General features: G+C 41.1%; 1 protein-coding gene across 3 annotated transcripts in view; it reads left to right on the top strand.

Moving 5' to 3' along the window:
- Positions 1–624: 624 nt before the first annotated feature.
- kank3 (KN motif and ankyrin repeat domains 3) overlaps positions 625–21,449 on the top strand; it is a 29,565-nt gene continuing 8,740 nt past the window's right edge. The window contains exons 1-4 of one of the 3 annotated variants that reach the window (XM_041040459.1): positions 625–693; positions 17,152–17,226; positions 18,544–18,635; positions 19,388–21,193. In XM_041040459.1, the coding sequence (XP_040896393.1) occupies positions 18,599–18,635; positions 19,388–21,193 (1,843 nt within the window). In that variant the 5' untranslated portion in view covers positions 625–693; positions 17,152–17,226; positions 18,544–18,598. The remainder of the gene's footprint in view (positions 694–17,151; positions 17,227–18,543; positions 18,636–19,387; positions 21,194–21,449) is intronic. The other 2 variants (XM_041040461.1, XM_041040460.1) reach the window with 2 other exon arrangements.

The following is a 21,449-nucleotide window of genomic DNA, read 5'->3' on the forward strand; positions in this document are numbered from 1 at the left end:
GGAAAGGGCATGATTCTGCCTTCAAAACAAAAGCACATCGTAGGCAGTTGAAATATCTGCAAAAATACAGTGTTTCGGGGTGTAAACAAAACCGCTACAAAGTTCATTTAGCCTTCCAGTTCATCTTGGGCAGTTGGTAAAGTGGCCTAAAGTTGCATTGTCAATTAACAATGCAACTTCAGGAGGTTACAGCACAAGCAGATTTGGTATTTATGCAAATAATTCTATTCGTATTGTAGTGAAGATAATTTTAGTAGACACAAAACAAGTAAACATGACTGGGCACATACTGACTACAAAGACATAAATCGAGCTGTGTTAGCTCTCATCGTTCTAACTATGTGAACAAAGTTAGTTTACATTCATTATCAAAACGTGATAATCAAAAACTGATTAAGTATAAATTCGAGAAGAGATCAAACAGAAAGGTCTAACTGTTATTACACATTACTTACACAGCACAGTTATAGGTAGCAAGTTGTTAAACAAATGGAGAAAAATACACAATATACAATTGGGTATGATATTCATGCACTACAAAATATTTTTCAACGTGGCAATTTTATTTTGTAACCCAGGCGGTGGTGGTTTAGTCAACGGGGTAGGAGTTTTTTTTTCTCCTCCCAAAGTTTTCCTGCCTTCTCCGAAAGTCATGTCAAGTCTCAGTGTGACTGGACGGAGAGAAGCCGTAAGGTAAGAAGAAACAGCCCGAGGGATCGATAAACACCCGATATTGATACGCACTGATTAGCTGGTTATTGCCTGACTGATCGACTTTCAGAACAAACGACAAAGCGATTTGCGCGGCGTGTGTTTTAGTCAGGAGGTGCCTCAGTGTGTTATGGGGATTTATTGATCACAACTAATGTAACTGTCTCTGCAGCGCCTGTAAGAGAGACTTGTAAAACGTTTAATATACTTTTAAAAAGTTGTTTTTGGCTGCAGAAAAGCTGCTGCACAGAAATGAAATGTTCCTGGAGCATTTCCAGGATGTTTAGTACCTTACAGCAGTGGGGTTATGGGTTTATTAAGCTTTATAGTGTTTTAATGTCCTGAGGCTGTAGCCATAATCTTTCCATGTCTCAATAGAGACTTATAGTTTCTTTTTTCAATTAATTGCAGAGATTCTTGTTGATTCCTGTGAATTTACGCTTTTCTAGACCTAATAAGAGGTGACTGTCGTCCCCTGTAATCGTCCCTGTAAACACTGATTCCTTATACTCCTTATACACTCTCAATCCTATCTGGCATCTGGCAGGAAATAAAGTGCTGTGTTTTTTGTGGTTGTTAATCGACAAAAAAAAAAAAAAAAAAATCAGAAAAAGTTTTGTAAAAGCAAAATCAGTTCACATTTTTAAAAAGCATTGTAAAACTGGTATAATATCTTTGGCTTTTTATTGATTTGGTACCTTTTATTGTTGGGTTTTACAGTTAATCCGACTTTTTCTTTCCTTTTTTGTTTTTCCTGTAAATCATTTCTGGTTTTAGCTGCTGTTTAGAAAAGTACCTCATAAACACAGCTTGTTTACTGGAGCAGATATAGAAGAAAACCTTTTTTTTCTCAGATACTGTTGTGGGTGAGGCAGTTACAGTACATGGGACGGAAATCCCCCCCAACCTCCTCTATTGTCAGAAATGTTGAAACCCCCCCCGTTCTGGTTGGTCTCTTGTCTGTTATTACGCCGTGCATCATCTCAGCCTTCTCAGTTTTCCAGAGCAGAGTTTTTCTTCTGTGGATGCTCAGACGTTGGGTCAGTCCCAGTGACGCTGGTCTCAGCAGACGTGTCACTGCTGCTGGTCATGTTTCGTCTGATGCACCGCGAACCTGCAGCAAAGGTCGCGTCCAGATATTTCCAGAAGCTGCAGTGAAGTTTGATACTAGAGAATGATTCAGTGATACAAAATGTAAGCAGTACTTGCCAGGCTTTGGTTCAAGTCCCTAAGCGTCAAACAAGAATTAACAACAGGAGAAATCCACTGTATAAGAAGCAAAAACATTAGATTATAAAACAAGGTTCCCGAGGGTTGGTGGAATGGGATTCTGAGAAAGGCAGGAAATCAGGACCTGAAGTCGAGAGTCCTGAAATACATTCAACATGACAGATTGACAAGGTTTCAAAGTGTCAGAGTGTCTGATGGCAGCTTGTTGGTTGTGTTGCTGGAATGGAGGTCGCTAATTTAAAAATATCAGGCTTATAGACAGTGATATCATCTGCTGTGAGAGAAAAACTATCAACACTCACAGTACACTCCAGACTATTGCCTGTGTAATTTGGGATTTTGCACAGTTGTTTGATATCAATATTCTTTGTAACGATAATATGTGTGTTGAGTTTGGTGTCTTAGGTGCTGGGTACATTGGACTGTGGTTTTCAGCCAAGTGTCAAGCAGTTGTAATGAGGGTCAGCATCTCCAGCTCTGAGTCCATGGTGCTCTGCCAGAAAACTGTGGTTTGATTGCCTGAAGTAATGAATTTTAAGTACCTTGAGTACTTTTTTTTAGGAGTGAGAATAAGATGGAGTGTGAAGTGAACAGCTATCGTAGGGGCATCAGCAGTGCAATGTGGAAATAAACTTATTGGATAAAAGACAACAAAGAAAAACAATGTTTGTAAGCAGTGTCTTCATCTTGTCTTCTTAATGTTGTCTTTGAACACGACTAGGTCAAAACCTTGTGTGTGGCTGCACTGCCAGATGACGTTGCACGCTAATTAGCAGATTCATGATGTCATCACATCGTGTCTGCATTCTGCCTACTGTCTGCTGGTTAAGATGTTCTCATCTACATGTTTTTCCGTTCATTGTCAGACAATGGAACAGGTATGAAATAATGACTGAAACGTGGCCCATTAAGATGACATGTTAACCATCAGTCACTTCCAAGCTGCTGCTCTGTTAAAATCCAGATTTTATAACCATGAGGTTTTCTAATAAAATCGTCACACGCGCCTCTCCTGCCTCTGCAACCATGGCTGTGGTGCCCCTGAGCAAGGCACCGATCCATCCCAGCTCCCTGGGCGTCTCACTAGGCAGCCCCCTGCCCCAGCATCTCTAGTGCATGCTTGTGTGTGTGTCTCGTTCACTTGGTGTGGGTAAAATGCAGAGAGTAATTTCCCCAGGAGGGATCAATAAAGTGATTAAAATTAAAAATTAAAAATTGAATTAAAAATAAGATACACCTTTATGTATCTTATCTTACAACTTAGCGTAAACACTGCCTGTAAATGATCTCCTGATGACATAATAGAAACTGTTTGCACCATTTCATTTTGAAAGAGCAACAGCCAATGGGCAATCTCCAGCAACATTCGGCTGGCTGATCAACGGTGTAACTTAACTCAGTAAGTCAGCAACAGACGTTGGTGTTTCCTATTGGGCTAGCCTCACTGTTGAGGTCCAGCCAAAAATAACAAAGGCGAAGAAAAAATGTGAACTACTTGCTTAACTGGTGAGCACAGGACAATCCCCTGTACAGTGATGAGGTGAGAAAGAAAGTAATGCAGGTGATGAACAGAGTGTTTTGCTAAAGTCATCGTTTAAATTTGTGTTAAGCTCTTAACAGTTTTCTGGAGCTCCCACAGGGGAAACTGTCTTTCTGCAACAGGACCCTGGGGTTTGACTTACTGCAGTCGCCTCAAAAATAGATACTCTGTAAGTTTAGTTAGAGGTGTCAGGAGGTCAGTGTAACATGCGGATGCTCTAATATTTCCTCTCTGCAACTTCTCAGAGGAGTATTAATGCTGTTAGTTTTTTCTGTCATAGGCATTCCCTCCCTAATTCATGCATTCTTGTCTTGTTTACACCTCCGAACAGATTGAGGGCAGTTTATTAAATCTCAATTGAGGACAGTTTATTAAATTACAGCTGAATTAAATTTGACTCTGTCCTCATGCTCATGGGTCCCTGCTGCTTATAAAATACATGCTGTCGTATTTTTAGAGCTATTACGAGTGGGTTTTAATTTTAGCACCTCAACACTGCGAATTACTCAGTTCACTGCAGTGACACTACGCAGGGAGCAAAGCAAAAGCTGGAGCCGCCAGTGTTTGGCCTAGATATTAACACAGTAAAGAATAAAACTGCCATGTTCGGACAGGCAGTATAGTGGGTTTCCAAAAAGATACCACATACTGGGTTTCAGTTGCTACAGTGTGCAGCTGAAGTGGTGGTGGTATTTCAGAACATTTTAAACTTTTTTGTCTTTCACCCTCTTTATCCTGTACATTTTATGCCATGTTTTTATCCGAGTTATTGTACATATGAGGTTCTGATTTGTAAATTGTGTTCAGGAAAACTGGATATCAAGAACATTTGGAGGCCAAAGTCCAGTGTTTCAAGGGTTCTTTTGTGTTCAATTTCTGATTTTTTTTTTCAAGTTTTGAAGTACCATTGATTGAGTTAAAGGGGAACTCCAGAGGTATTTACACATCAAAGTGTGTTTACAGGTCTTGTGGAGTAGTACTGCATATATGTGTGTGTGTTGTTTGGGGTGGGGGGTTGTCTAAAGTCTTTTGTAGCTGCAGGGGAAGCTGCACAGAGGAGTCTGATAAACTGTACTGTCAGCTGGGTCTGAAGATGAAAATGTACATGAAACATGAACATGAAAAATCTGGAGATGTGGAGTTACAAAGAAGTGAGCTAACCACATCTCTGTAGTCCTGGTCCACATCTCTGCTCGAGGCTACCTAAGCCATTTCTAGTATAATGTCTCGTTCATGTCATATAATTTCAGTCTGAGATATCAGGAATTCCTGACACTGATGATAAGAGACACTGACCTGTTTATTAGTTTAAGGAGTAATCTTGGTGCCAAACTGTTTTTTTTTCTTTTATTATTAGCAAAGCACTAAGCTGATATCCACTTACTGCAATCACAACAATAATCCCAGGACAGTTTGTCAAAGATTTAAATAGATTCACTCTTTGCTTCATGAAAGTCACAGTGGTTTGTTTACTTTTTTGAACTTCAAGCATTTCTTTTTCTGAGGCAACAATTAGTTTTAAGTGTTAGGCCTGTGTGAAACCCGATAGCAGGAGGCTTTCATCATAATTAGCAGGCATCCAAGCTTTGAAAATGGAAATTGCCACTTTCTGCTTCATGCCAGATTCCCTGATTGGAGTGCCTTCCCAGATTGCCCCTGAAAGGAGGAGGAGAAGCTCTTCAGAAGTTCGGCTCAGCGTGTTTGAGAGAGGTGGCTGAGAGTTTTCCACACGCCGTCCTAGTTTTAGAAAAACACTTGTATTTATTTGATTAGTCTTAGCTTATTGTTGGTTTTGTAGCAGAGACTGTGTACAGTTACTGTAAAACAATGGCTTTGGAGTTGGCTACAAGCTCGACAGGAAGTACGCAGGCATTACAATACAAGACAACTGTACACTGCAGAATGTAAAAGGACTGACACAAATACTGAATAGTAGAACAAAGGCAGCTGTGGGTGCCTTTTCTTAATGAAGTTGGTTGGCACTTTTTACAGGAATCCAGAGAATCCACCTCTGTTTCTCTTAATTTCATCTGTCCCACAGTCTCAGGATCATGAGTTATTTACCTCAATAAAACAATGTTTGGATAATTTTTTCCCCTGACTGTGTTTGTTATCTGGAGATATAAAGAGTTTAAAATCCATCCAAGATGATAGATTCATGTTTTTTCAGAAATCTAATTTAATCACCTTAACTTAATCATGTTGAATTCGATTGTCTGTCTGTGCTTTTTTTCCATCATCAGGAATGAGGACATATTCTTTAAATGAGGGTGGTGCAACATAATAAATGGTATAGTAAAGAATTTTAAAGGTTGTTAAAAAATAAAACTGCTGACATTCTGTAATTTTACTGTCAACAAATCTTACATGAAAAGACCCAAACCAACAGTGCATCAGTTTGCCTCACGATTCGTTCAGACTTACGCACAGTGTGTGCGTGGCTCTGTTGTATCCACATTGGTGAAGAAGAAATCTTTAAAAACGGGTCACAATTATACACTTTAATTTTAAGAAAGGCTCAGTGATTTCTTAAAGCAGCTGGGCACTTAGGCATGAGCAATTGTTACTGACACAGAAGTGACGAGTCTGTTTCTTGGGGACTGTTTTCAGCCATGTATTAAAACACATTTGGTGATCTAGATAGTATTTATGGCAGGAGGATGGTGTGTGTGGGACTCAAACTACAGTGACCAGTCTTATCATGGTGAATAAACATAGCAGCAGCAGTGTAGCTCGCTGATGTGTTTTTAATTGTTTTGGAGAAGGTTGATGCAGGATCAGTTCATTGTTGGACTTGATGGGCATTGTCGACAATAAGAGAAATACAGAATATAACCAGATTTATTCGTTAAAGCTTTATTAATTACTGACACTAGTGTTACGCCAGTCTCTTGGCTCTTTATCTAGTCTGTTGTTTGTGGAGGGTTTATTCTCATTCACTTGAGGTCACATTCGCCTGTGAACAGTTGTTTATGCTTCTCACAAATATAAAACGACAAAATGGGACTACAGTATGGATTTATGTGACTGTCAGTGTGGTCTAACACTGTGGTCCAATCAGACGCTCCTCCTTCTGCTCTCTCCACTGCCTGAGAGACACTAATGACAAACACAGGGCCAAAAATACCCATGTTAGCTCAAGTACTGGCAGGGCTTGGGAAAGAGACACTAATCAAACTCTGTGCACCAACATCAGGGTGAGAAAACACTAAAATAAACAGACACTTGTAGAGTTTGGTGGCATCTGGTGAATTTGTTTCCTCTGCCAGACACTTGGGCAAGTGACCGAGCTTTATTTATAGGTTGTAATAATTTACTGTAAAAGGCTTTTTGACTGGTAAAGTAGTGGAAGTGGCAGACTGGCTTTGACTCTTGTGGCTTGAGCACCAAAAAGATCAGATTCCCGCTCTGCCTAAACTGACCGCTTCTCTCTGACACAACCAAACCACGGCTGTCTTTGGAAACACTTACTGCATGTCACCACGATGCCACAAACTTTTGAACCCAACTTTCATTTTTGGATCAAACAATGAAAGTTTTGTGGTTGTATTCAGACTTTCTCTGTCGCCATCTCGAAAATGTCTGCTTCTGCTTTCTGCTTTTGAATCTGGTGCCTGAGAAACGTCTCTGAGGGCAAAGTGAGAGTGAGGCCTTGAACCTGGTCTCCCAAAACCATCGCAGCACAGAGATCACCTCTGTTCACTGGCTTATATGGAACAAATGTTGTGTTTAGTGCTAAGACGCCTGGGGAAACGCCCCTCTGCCCTATGAAGTCATAGAAGAACAAGGCTTTGACTCTGCCATGTTCAGTTCACACTGCAGCTGAAAACACTCTTTTATGTCCTGTTTTTTCCTCTTTCTCTACCTTTCCCGTCCTGTTACTTTTCCTCATCTTTCTTGTTTTGCATACTCCTACTTTCTGTTTTACTTGTTGTATATTGAAGCATTTTGTAATGATTTTAAAGAATTACGTAACATAAAAATACTGGTGCTACTTTCTCTTCGACCGCTCTTTATATATAAGGGTTTAAAGGCATCGATATGTTAAATAAGGTTTCATAATGTCTGTCAGACATCAAACTGTGAGGCTGCAGGAGTAATTACTGCCCCGAATCCGAGAAGCTAACTGATTCACTACATTATGGAAAACTGAATTAGAGCCCACAAGCATGTATTTTCTGCGGGAGCTGCTGGTGATGAAGGTGTGCTCTCGGGAGCTTTGGGAGACATTTCAAAGACCTATGTACATCCTCTGCCTTGTCATTACCCCAACCCTCCTCATCAAAGACATGCTGATCTGGTATAATTTCCACCAGTGAAGGAAATAACATGATAATAGACACATATTTTAGTTGTTTCTGGGCAGAAAACAGCAAAGTCTGACATCTGGTCTTGTTCTGTAGTTATGAGAATCAAACATCTGGAGGCTCCAGTTGCTACTGTTGCAAAGGAGACAAATGGGTCACAGTCTCCTCTTAAACACAGATCGGCAGACCAGATATCTAGGTCATCGTAGAGAAATTTTTAGATGCCTTAAGCTGGTTTATTTTTGTTATTTGCTTGGCTAGACAACACAAAAGAGCTGATGTGATTTGAGAAAAGGGAAATGAGGAGAAAATTTGAGACATTTTTACTGTTGGTATGGAAAATTCATTTGAGAGAGAGAAAAAAAAAAGGCTGCTGATATTTGACCCAAAAACAAACTTCTACAATGGTTCAGTTTGTCATGTTGGGGAGACAAGCCTAGAGAGTTCGTGTCTCACCACAGAGGGAAAACAAGGTGCGTTTGGTCCAAAAAGCAACGTGACATCCGACCTGGAAACTGGCTAATTGGGGGGAAAACTCAGTTTGCGAGCCCTGCTTTGTTCCAGGGAGGGGCAGTCAGCCGGCAGGCATGGGACTGCCTCAGCCTCAGCTGACTGGATGGTGCCGATGGGATGCAAACTGGCTGCAGTTTGAAGCTTTCTAGCCTGCAAAATGGTGCCAGCATCATTGTTTCCAGAAAGAAACGTATAATGTTGCTTTTCCAAGAGTTCATTCACATCCAGTCAGGTCTTTGGTTTCTGTGGTTTTTGCTTGTTTGAAACTTTACTGGATGAAAAACCACGATGCAGTTTTTCCTAAAAAAAAAAAAAAAAAAGCCAATTGCTGTTTCTGGCTCCCTTTATCCTTGTATAGAAAATCCATGCAAAAATACTTTTTACGCATTTAATGACACATAAGCACGTTCAGCTTGATCACTGTTGAATGACCGAACTTGTTTGGGTGCTGTGGGACTGTTTTGTTGTTGGTCATGTTCAGTACTGTGCAAAAGTTTGAGGCGCTAAAGTAAATAATGCCATGAATAGTTTTTATTCATAAAAAAAATCTTCATTCAAAGTTCAGTAAACAGAAAAAACTTAAGTCAGTATTTGATGCTCTGTATGATTCTGGCTGTTTGGGGTCGTCTCAGTCAGTTTGGGACCAATCACATGCCTCCCTGATGGATCTAAAGTGCCTAAAACTTTTGCACTGTACTGTAGTTCTGCTGGGTCAGGGTTTTGGACTGTGACCACCAGTGCTGTTGGGTGGTTTTCAGTCGAGCATCAAGCAGTTGTAATGAAGGTCATCATCTCCAGCTCTGAGTCCTTGGTACTCTGCCAGAAAATTGTGGTTCGGCTGCTTCTGGTTAGGAGCACGTTTCTGCCTCAAGTAATGAATTTTAAGTACTTTGAGGTCTTTTTTATGACTGAGAATAAGATGGAGTGTGCTCAGTAACATATATGCACTACAAAAACTTTTGGTAACCCAAACTGAGGTCCTATCATTGGGAAAAATTGCTTGCTGGAGTAACAGTCTTTTGCATATCTATAATTTAAGTATAAATTAATTAATTATATGATAATTGAGAGTAGAGATTTAGTAAAACAAATGGGAAACTAGTATCTGTGTGCATTTACATTCACACTAGTACCCTGGTTTAATTGGGTTTCTGGAGTGTTACATAAATGTTTTGTAGATGTGGACACCAGACCCTGATTTCAGAGCTAACTACAGCCTATGTAATAGTTTAAAATAAATAACCAGGTTTCTCATGTTGCATGCCGTGGTGGAAAGTAAGTACATGTACTCAAGTACTGTACTTAAGTAAGTTAAATATTTAGCATTTTCTTCTTCAGCTTAATAGTATGAAATAAAGTTAACACATTATGATAACATTTTATTGATTGTCTGAGGTAAATTCACAAGCTACCCAGCAGTATACAAAATAATTAAAATCAGCTTACACAATTGAAGTGATGGGCAACAAAAATATGGAACTTTTTTAAACTTTTTTAAATGAATCCATTCTGCATAGTAAGTAGTTTTACTTTTGATACTTTAAGTAGTTAAAGGAGTTAAATATCTGAGTACTTTGTCCACTGTTTTTCATGCAAACATATTTTTTTAATATAATGAGAATTAAGACCAGGATACTACTGTGTTAGAAAACATTCTCATTGTTGTGGAAAAATCAACTATGGAAGATGTTAAAATTAAAACGATGTCATTTTTTTTAAATTTTCCTAGGCCATGTTTACAGGGGTTTTGGAAAAAGTAGAACAGAGATGGGACAGGTTGAAGGCAAGTATTTCATCATGAAACAACTCCTCAAATCCCAGACTGAGGAGATCTGAGAGGAATGGTGGATCAGACTGGGATTTTTCTGTAAAGGTTGTCACTGGATGTCAACATCCATGGATGCTCTCTTTGTCCTTCATTAGAAGCTTTGAGTGAGAGCCTCCAGTGCTCTGCTGCCAGACACTCCCTCTTCATCTGGAAACTCTCCAAATGTTGGACTTCCCCAGCGACTTTATTGAATTCACTTTGTGACATTTTGTGACATTGCATTGGTTGGAGTCGGGGCTGAGGGCTGGGGCTGGTTTTGGGGAGAAACAACGAGGCCTCACAAAACTTTTCAAAAACAGCGTCGCCACCAAAGAGGCACAATGTCTCATTGTGGAGGCTGAATGTGCCTGATTGTGTTTGCTGGAGAATCTGGAAGGAAGAGGGAGGGGAGGCATGTGATGTTTGAAGTCAACCTAAAAAAAAAAAAAAAAAGATTTTCTTTTTTCTCTGTACAGTGGGACACACTTGATGTTAGCGATGTGACGTCAGCGTGTGATTTATGATGAAGGCATTGGAGGCAGGAGATGGCGTCTGTTGGCGGAGTCCTGCGTATCGAGGTGACAGAGTGTTACTGTGTGTGTGAACTTTAGTGCACACAAACACTCAAGTCCTCGCCAAAAGTGATAGCATGTTATCTAACCTCAGTGTGATTCATCATGTGATGTTGGCCTCGGTGCTGTTGTAGGCTGCAGGATGCCACAGTGTGCATGTTTGTGTATGTGTCACACTGGTTGTGCTTGTTCAGCTCTCAGTTTTAGCTTGTCTTCTCTCCAGTGTTTTCCTGCTGCCTTCAGGAAGCAGCTTTCAGGACGGCCTGATGGGCTTCCTGGCAGGACCCCCCTCCCACCTACTGGGAGACAATGGGAGGTCTCCCATGGGGGCATGGAGGGCTGTGTGTGTGTGGTGATGAGGGGGATTTATTGGAAGAGTAGTGGGCTTCACTTCAGGAAACTGCAGATTTATCCCAGCAGCAGAGAGGCCCTCCTCTGTGTGTGTGTGTGTATCTGGATTTCTGTGTCGAAAAGGCCTGAATATCCTCACGAGGATAAAGACATCAAAGAAATCTTCTCCTCGTCTCCTCAACAGATCAAGTTCAGGATTATGAATTGGGTTTAGGTTTAAGATTAACTGGCATGAGAGTTAAGTCGTGAAAATGGACATTTGCTTCAAGATGCTGTTTCTCATTCCATAAAGTAACAAATAAGTTGCGGTTCTTTGCAAGTTGCAAGTTCATTCTTGACTGAATTGAATTGAATTCAGTTCAATTCAATTCAGTTCAGTTCAGTTCAATTCAATTCAATTATATTTATATAGCGCCTTCCACAATCAAAATTGTCTCAAAGCGCTTTACAGAGACCCAGAGCCTGACCCCAGACAAGCACTTAAGGCGACAGTGGCAAGAAAAAACTCCCTTTTAACAGGAAGAAACCTTGAGCAGAACCCGGCTCATATGGGGGACCCTGCTGCCGATGGCTGGGCTGGGTGAAAGGAGGAAAAGGAGGAAGATAGGACAGCTAGGAATGGAGGAGAGGAGGAGAAGGACATGCAGCATAATACAAACAGGGCTGGCAATGGACAATGTTAGAGGGCCAGCATTTAGATTACAGTTAGTGAACAGTTAGTGGATACTGTGTGCTCAGCAGATTACAGTTATGATAGGAGACAGAGCACAGAAGCAAAAAGCTGTCATGACTGGTAATTATTTACATTACAGTCTGCATAGACTATTAATCCAAAATTTATCTGTAGCAGAGTGGAACATTAAACGTGTTAGAAACGGATCATTGTAAACAATAACAGCAGAAGGTGATTGGAGCCAGGACCACAGACAGAGAACATGCAGCTCCGGAGCCAGAGACACCTGCAGAAAGGTACAGAGAGAGAGTAGCTGGTATTCAGCAGCTGCTGGTTAATCAGCATGATGTCTATGTTTTTGTGTGAGCAAACAGTTGAGCAAGTATAGTGAAAAAAAAACCCTACACCACTTACAAAGGTGTGATCATTATGCATATTTTAAAAAATAAATACCAGACAGCTGTTAGCTAGCATTAGCTCCCTGGCAGGGACAGACTGAATAAAATCGAATCCACGCATTGTTCAGTCGACTTCCACGGCTTCATATCTCGTAGCCGGAGATAATATCTCTTCAACCAACACATACCGAGACCTCAGAGCAGTGGTCAGAGTCTGTTTTCAGTCTATCTGTCTTACAGATGCGAGCTCTAAATCTGCTGTGAGATATCCTGAGTCGGCTAACCGTCCTGGGTCCTGTAAACTGTGACAGGTCCACAGACTGTAATTATTCACTTCAAGGCTTAACCACTATAAACGCATATTTAACATAGAATTTTGTTTATTGAGAAAAGTCTCAAATGCAAAGACTGATCTCAGGATTTTAGGAACTGAAATCCCCCCCACCACCACCAGTCAGATTCTCTCTCTCTCTCTCCCTCCTTCTCTTTCTCTCTCTGGCTTCCCTTCTCGGGAAAAGGGTGGCGTTGGGGATGAGGTCACTGTTTCAAAACATGGCCCCGAGCCTCGAACCAGCACAACATTTCCTCTTCCATGAAGTGGACTGAATGCAGGATGACCCAATGTTCTCTTCCTCATTAACAGCACATCACATTTCATTTTTGATCACTGAAGCACTAATCAACCCAAGTAAAGTGAACGGATCACTTGGTTCGCTCGTTCCGCTCATTGCTAAAGCAGTTCTGGTTTATTAGAATGAGCGCCTTATTCTGACCATAATTTCTATTGATAATAGTAAAATTGTACCAATAGGGTGTTTCTGTGGCAGGAATGTTCTCAAGGAACCAAGAAGAGTTTGAGGCACTAAACCTGTGTTTTGACTGGAGACCAAGGACTAAATTAGATTTTTGTCCAAGGTGCTCCAGGGGACAGTACTTTCCAAAGGTTTGGGGTTAAGTAAGGCTGAATGTTATGTTAATTGGTCAAATGCAGATGCTTCAAGGAAGGAAGTATTGGATGCAGCTAGTATCATGCAGCTAGTACAGTATTGGAAGAGTGAGTGAGAGAGCAAAGCTAGTGAGCGAGAGAGAAATCAGATTTTATTTATTTATTATTAGTTTCATGGAGTTTCCTGTCCCTTTTTATTAATCCAAACATCAGTCACGCAACAGTAAATACAAAAAAACAACAACAGGATGACCCTGTCATTGTTTCCTTGTGTGTGGAAATTGTTTCAAATACCACTGTTGGGTTTTAGTCCAACATTGGTCTAATTTGCCTCATCTACATGGGTTGTCAGATCTTAGCAATTACAGCCAAAATTATGTAAAACACTTTATTGGTCCAGGTTTCCCTAATCATTTCATTTACTACTAATTATTGGGAAAATAGGAATGCTCCTTAAAGAAAAGCTTTTTTTTTTAATGCAAGGACAATTTAATTTATTTATCAGTGGAATCTTTATTTTCCCTGTTGTGTGTTTGGCTACAGAGAAATTTAACTGTTTTTTTTTTTTTTTTTTCACAGTTCGCTGAGCTGCTGTGCATTGACCAACAGACTCTCTGCTTTGCTCTACAAGTTAACTGAAATTAATTACCTGGACGTGTAAAACATTGTTTCCACTTTCCCCAAAGCTAGTACCGAATTACATAGTTCTATCCAGGAAGACATCTTGGAAATTTGTAGGAAATGATTCAGAAATTACAAACCCATAAAAACACGCAGCCCCAGATTTATTTTCTGCTTTTGGTGTCTGGTAATGTTGGCAGGACTGGGAGACTGCTGTGTGACTGCACTCACTGCAGTGTGCCTGTAATGTAATGCTACTGTGGTGCTGGGTTATGATCGACATTTTGCATAAAAACTGAATCAGGAATGTCATGTGAACTCAATTTGCAGCCATGGATATACGGCAGTTCATTCAATCTGAAGAACAATGTAGTTTATCTGCTCACAATAGATCCCAGTTAAACGTTTACTAAATTAAAGAGCTATGCTCAAAATGAGTTCACTAAAAATTGTAGCTGTGAACATTGTCTGACTGTGGGATAATGTGTGTGTGGACTCATATGCTTAAGTAAATCAGATTTTTGGATGTTTGTGTGAATAACGTGCTCATATGTTTGTGTTTATGCAGGTTTTGCAAGTTTTTACTTGTGTGATTTTTGTCATTGTGTGTGTGCGTGCGTGCACGCCTTTGTGGATGTGTTTATGACTACTTTAGAAATTTTGTTTTTGGCTTGTGCAAGTGTCATTATGAGACTTGGCACTCAATGGTGTGTATGTTCATGCTTGTGTGTGTGTGAGACTCAGCTGGTCAGGACTCTGGGTGTAGAGAGAAGGAATGCAACCTCTCACTGCAGTCTGTAATTTGCTGCCTGTCATCAAATCATAGAGAAAAACAGCAACACTTGAGAGGAGCTGAGGGAAATGTGTGACTGTATGACTAGTGTGTGTTTGTGTGTGTGTGTGGTTGTTGTTGGGGGGTGAGCAAAGAAGAGGGTGAGGGGAGAAATGAGAGTCATGTGAGGGGAGGAGGGTAAAGACAAGAGAGCAGGAGATATGGAGGGGAACTGATGAGGGGAAAGCGAGGAAAAGAAACAGAAGTGAAGAAAATAAAGAATGAAGAAACCAAGAGTCGAGGAAAGGGAGATGTTGGCAGAGAGCGAAGAGTTGGATCTTGGAATTGTCCTGTTAATTATAGTTGGTTTAGTGATCTAATTAACTTTGTAGCACATTGTGTAATTCATTTTTTAAAGAAATGCTCTAAGGAAGTAAAAACTTCTCAGCATTTTATGAATTACTGGTAAATTATTGCCATCTTTTTTGGTTTGCATTAAATTGATTTTCATGGTGTTTCGGTGCTATTTTATTAAAATAATGCTGTACACACCATCAGTCTAGAGCGTTTAAACCAGAAATTCATCACTGAAAATACGGTTGGTCAGTCAGCATACCAACAGGCCTTTTCCACTTCCCACAACATGAACTTTGAAGAACCTTTGCAGCCAGGTTCTGCCTTGTGTTTCTGCGTCAGAGTACTGCCTGTGTGCTGACACGCGCATCCTGTTTTATTAAATGGGATGTTTGGATTTTTTAATACCTCCATGAGCAATGCCAAAATTGTGTTCTTGAAATGGGAGGAAAATGGACAGCAGTGGAAACAAAAGTTGAACCTGTGGCAAATGAGTTCCCTTTTTTTTTTTTTTTTTTAAACCTTGCTTATTTCATGAAAAGTTTTGTTCAGGTTTAAAAGATGCCAACTGATCTGATTTCATATGTTACAGCTCTGAAAATCTGCTGCATATCTGGGTAAAACTGTCGTGTATCAAAATATGAATGACGTAGTGCCTAAGTAAGTGCATGCATTCAGTTATAACTGTTGATGTGTGAAAAACATGGTGCCCTATGTTATTGTGTGCCAATAATGTCACATCAGAACTGGCTTAAACACAAGTGCTCTTTTGTTTTAAGCTAAAAGACGCATACTTTGTTGTCACTGATATAAAACATAGCACTGCTCTACAGGAACTATGAACCTGTGTTTGAACGAGATCATTTGGATATAATACCCTGGGTCTCCATGCAGCTTTGAAGAAGAAAGAAAGAAAATGAAATAAAGATGACACAAATTTAAACTGGATTTTGGTTAAATAATTGAATTTAACTATTGTCTGAGCACAAAAAAGGAGGCAAAGTTACAGAAACTGGAGTCAGACAAGTTTCATTTTCAAAATCTCTTCAAATTATACAACCAGGCGGGATTACATGTTACTAAAACTATCCAATAAACAAAATACTAGCGAATCATGTGGCTTGTTTATAAACTCTTGTTAGCTTGTTTTTGATCCTAAACAAACCCAGTACGAAACCCAGTACAGTAAACTGCTTCTCTTTGGCTTGGACCAAAGTAAACCAGCGAGGTGAGGTCACATCCTTAAAAACCTTTTAAGGTGTGTGTGACTTTGTGTTTGATTGGTCTGGATGCTGGAGCATCATGTTTACTGTGGTCTGACCTGAGAAAAGCAGCTGACAGAAACACTGAGGAGAAACAGAGCAGCCACTGATAAGATACTGAGTAAACGTTTTCCGTTAGAGAAGATTCTTTCTTTTTCCTTCCCGCTGGTTACTTTAATGAAGCCATTGTCCGTTATAGCCCATAATATAATTTGTCCTAATTAGTCTTCTGTCTTAATGTTTGTGGACTTTTCTTTGACTATTGTTGGTTGGCTGCAGTCTAAGTTGACAGATGATCTGTGTGTGTGTGTTTATGGGTTTATCAGTAGTCTGTCAGTTAGAAGGACGACCAGCATGTTGCAGCAGCATGTGTTACTGTAGGAATGTGCCTGAGGCTGCTGGAAAACACATCTGTGTGTGTGTGTGTTTAAAACAAAATGAATGATTGCGTGTATCTGAGGTTTTGTGTATGTGTGTTTGTGACTGTACATTTTCATATTTCTAAGACAGTGTTTTTTGTGTTGCATGTATCTTTCTCAAAGAAAAAAACTAAAGGTAGTTTTATGGCTTTTTATGACCCACATAGACAGCAGCCCCTGTAATTTTCTTTGTAAAACCACACATCTGTGATAGTGATGCTTGTGGTTGTGCAGGTAGATGTTCACGTTGGGGCTTTTCCATCCAGGCTACTATAGAGAGCTGAAGTGAAAACCTCATTCAAAATCTCACTGACATTTGTAACAAATTTAAAATACTAAAAATCAGCAGAGGAGCAGAGCTTTTTCCCAACAGTACGTTGCGTGACTTGCTTCATATGTTTAGATAAATACGGCCGTTAAAGAACAGCATTTCCCATAAGCCCTAGATGTTCATGGGCTAATTGTCATGTCTGCTTAATCAACGGCAGCACTCCAAATTCCCTCTACCTGCTATTTACACATAGGTGACCAGTTTAAACAGACACATTATTACATGCAGTACTTTGTCAGGCATTGGGCCACCAACTTATTCAAGTTTTTTACCCAGTAATGTGGTCTTGTGTTGTAATGGCAGTAATTTTTGGACTGGTATGATAACCTCTGTCTCTCTCACAGGGCTGCGTGGAGCAGGGAGGAGGGAACCAGCCTGAACTCCAGCTGCATGAATCGTACACTGAGCGGCTGAGAGAGGTAAACTTCAGCACACCATAACAGGCTACTTTGGTCTGTGACTGTTGCCTGTAAACACATTTTTGTGAACACAATACCTCAAACGTTGAGGTTCTTTTGTCATGAAAACCATAGTGGGACATAAGACAAGCCAAGTGCCTCTTTTTATTTAAGTTAATGTCTTTAATTGTCCTCTGAAACAGTTATGTAGTAAGTATCTACTGCATGATAAGTTTTCCATGTTACATCAGGAACACTTGCTAACTGGTAGCTCTTTCCTGCTGTGCAGGAAGCGTTTTATGTTTCCTGTTTGGAGCAAACAGAAGAACCAGGTTGTTGACAGGAGCACTGATAGTTACTGTAGCTAAACAGACAAAGAAAAGCCCTTAATTTGATGCCGTTGGTAATGGAGCTGAAGTCTTGAGGTTTTTGGACAAAGTTCAGCTCTTTGTTGTTGACTTTGTTCTGAGGTGTTTCCCCTGACTGCTATCTTAACTGAGTGCCGGAGGTTTACGTTATACACACATATACACATACATACACACTTGTACTTGAGGCACATATCTTAACTCTTAGTTATATGTAATGACTCTTACAGGAAGTAAAGTATAGGTCAGATCCCCTGAAGTCAAGAGCTTGAAATTTGGGAAAAAAAACCCAAACAAACAGAAAAAACCCACCCACATACACAGTCTTGTTTCACTATCCCCGTGGGGGACATCCATTGACACAGTGCATTCCTTAGCCTAACCGTAACTATCACAGCTAAGTGCCTAACCCCAACCGTTACCATAACCCTAACCAAAACCTAACTCTAACCTGAACCCTGAAACCAAGTCTTAGCCCTGTCCTCACTTTCCAAACATGTCCTCACTCCATAAGGTCTGTAACTCAGACTAGAAGTACACACACACACTCTGAGGTATGGATGTCAGGCTCAATATCCTTGAACACCTTTGAAGACGAAAACCAAACATGAGATCCACTTAACCTCTGCAATAAGGGAATTCACCTTCTTTTGAATTCAGTCACAGGCTGTCACACGTGCTAACGAACCATTACAAAACACTAACATCTTCTGGCCGTTCTGAACTTTGTAGGAAGTAAAGTGAGAGCATGTAGCCACTTGGGTTGTTTAGAAGTTATGCTGTTTATGTTGTTTGCTGTGTAAAGCTGTCTCCTGTTAACAAAATATGTTGATGTGGAGCACATGATGTTGATGCTTGCAGAAAAATCTGTGACTACTTTGTGGTGCTTTAGAAATGACATTCTTTTCCTTCCTCTAGGTTCAAGTTCATTCACGAGAAATACATTCATGTCACTGTGTGTTTTCTTTAGCCAGGTGTTGATTTGAAGCTGTGTGTGTGCTGAAAGGTGCTGAAAGTCCTGAAAAATGACTCAGTCAGTGCAAGTTAACCCAAAGCTGCCTGGTAAGAAACTGCATGGAGATGCCTTTGTTTTTTTGTTTTTTCTCATACCGCAATTTCTTTTGTAACTATGAACTTGTAAATATTTTGAGTAATCTTTGAGATGAGGTTTTGGTGATACATTGTGCTGCAGTTTTTCACTTCATTGTTGTAATAAATTAAACAATTTGTTCTAACCTGCCAGTATCAGGTTTATCACACTGTGAGACAGTTCAGATGGTATCAGGGAATCTGTACTGTAAACACCACAGATCACACACCTACACCAGCTCCAATATAGCATGACTCATTGCAACTACTTAGTGTATTGACTGTAACTGGTATACTGTGTCAAGCACACACGTGTTACATTTGCCGAGTTTTCAAATTGGTTTATAAAAAAACACTAGTACTATTCTCTGCTCTTTTGTGAAGCAGTACATTTTTCTCTCTGTTAGCAGTATTAATTAAAGGTTCGCTGTGAAGTTTTTCACCATTACTTGAGTTATGGAGCAGTGTATTATACATGCACAAAGATGCACATACACATGCTATTTTACTGAATGGCGATGGTGCAAAATGAAATGTGGCCATGTGCCAAGAAAGGCAGTGAAGACGACAATTAGGAGCTAGGACACAAGGCTGTAAACAATGCAGAATTCTTAGTCAAAAAGAAACACTGAATGTGAACTCGATTTCCTTTTGTTTATAAGGAAACAAAATTTAGATTCAATGATGTATCAATGTTGCCAAATTACATGTGATTTTCCCTTCAGATCTGGGCTCTCCATTCATCTACTCCAGTCAGGAAGAGGCTGACCAGCCAGGTTCCTATTCCGTCCAGACTCCGTATGGGTTCCAGCTGGATCTGGACTTCCTCAAATATGTAGAAGAAATAGAGAGTGGGCACAATCTCCGTCGGGCACCTGTCGGCTCCCGCCGCTCAGGCCGAGGGGTCAAACTTTCCCAGAGGAGTCCAAGTGTGGGCGGGCGTACCAGTGGCTGGACATCCACAGAGTCTCTTGCATCCCCTGCCAGTGAAGATGGCAGAGCTCCTCCACCGCCGCCACCACGCAACCGCCTCGGGTCAGCACCCTGCGAGGGGCTCTCTCTTTCTCCTGTAACCGTCCTCACTGTCCCTCCGCTGTCTGCCGGGGCCAAAGTGCCACCCCCTCCACCACAGCGCAACCCCAGAGTCGAGCGGACTCTCCTAGAAACCAGCCGGCGGCTACAGCAGGAACAAACTCACCAGCACCAGAATGGCGGGCGGTTCCAGCTCGCAGATCCTCCCAAACAGCTCATAGCCTCCCCATCCACTCAGCCTCTCCAGAGTAGCTGGATTAAACCCAGTCCTCAGACCTCTGGGCGCAGCACTCCAGCTCCTGGCACCACAATGACTCCGATCCCTCCCAGCCAGCTGCAGACAGTTAGAGAGCAGATGGCTACGGCCTTGAAGCAGCTGAAGGAGATGGAAGAAAGGGTAAAGGGTGTTCCTGCGCTTGAGAAAGAGGTGGCCAAGCTTCGTGCGGAGAAAGACATGCTCCTGTTAGCCCTGCAGGAGAAAAAAGTAGCCATGGAGGTGGCCCAGCAGAAGCAACAGTCTACAGAGTCTTCTACCCAAACCACAGAGACCCTTCAAACCCAAACTGACCACCGTATCCTCAATCGACTGACTTCACCAACCTCACCTGGTCACAAAGGCCTCGGAAAATCTGGTGATCTGAAAAGGCTGACAGAGAAATTTGAGGGGAAGGAAGAGAAAACTCCAGAACCTTCATCAAAAGCTATAGAAAAAATTCCTGAGAAAGTTTCAGTTGTTGAGAAGAAATCAGTGGCTGTTGGGGACGACATGCCAATGGACTCTGTTGTTTTCTACTACAGCCAGGGTGTGAAAGATGCTTCTGAGGGCACCAGAGTGAGTGCTTGTGAGAAAGGCACGGGAACAGAGACCCCTCTGGTTCATGAGGAGGGGGTACAGACCAGGGTGGAGACAGAAGAGGCTGAGGTTTGGGTCTTGGAATCACTACTTGGACTGACCAGCGAAGCACAGCAGGAGATCGACACCTTACAAAACACCATTAAATTCCAGCAGGACACCATTGTGGCTCTAGAGGACCAGCTGAGTGTGGCTGACAAAGACCTGGGGATGCTTAGAGCCCAGATGGAAGAGAAAACCTCCAAAGTCACATTTGAGAAGGAGGTTCTTGCAAAACCAGACACAATGAATGCCCAGGTAGAGACTCTGACTTCTGTGTTAAAGCATGCTGGGGTTTTGTGCCGCCCAGAGGTGACTGATGCATGTGTAGGCGAGATTTTACCAGCAGACCGGATCGAACAGGGCACTCAGACAGATCTTTTACAGAAACCAGCAGAACCAGCTCCTGTTGCAGTGGTAAGCATTGGGTGTCAATGGGAGAGGTTGTTTGAGGAAAAGACTGAGGAGCCAAAAGTTACAGTGCCAAAGAAGAGACAGCTGACCATCGTTGAGTACAAGGTTTCGCCAGAAGAAGAGGTGGTCAGCACAGCTGAGAAAAAAGAGGAAGACCATGGACAGAAGACTGCACCCAGCAACACCAAGACAGGTGAGAACTGCACTATTTACCTTCATTGTAAAATATGTCTAATATAGAATTATTTATCATTGTTACAAAAACAAAATGCATCATTGATAACTGCATTCTGGTGATTATGTAATGTGGTACTAATTTATACACAAAACAAGAATGTGCTTTAAAGAACTGTCTCATTTAAAACAGTGCAAATTCAATTAATTTAAATTTATTTCATAATTACTCACTCAAAACTGTTTTATAAGCAGTTCCACTAGAAAGATTAAGA

The sequence above is a fragment of the Toxotes jaculatrix genome, chromosome 6 (genome assembly GCF_017976425.1).
Source record: "Toxotes jaculatrix isolate fToxJac2 chromosome 6, fToxJac2.pri, whole genome shotgun sequence".
Classification (NCBI taxonomy): Eukaryota; Metazoa; Chordata; class Actinopteri; family Toxotidae; genus Toxotes; species Toxotes jaculatrix.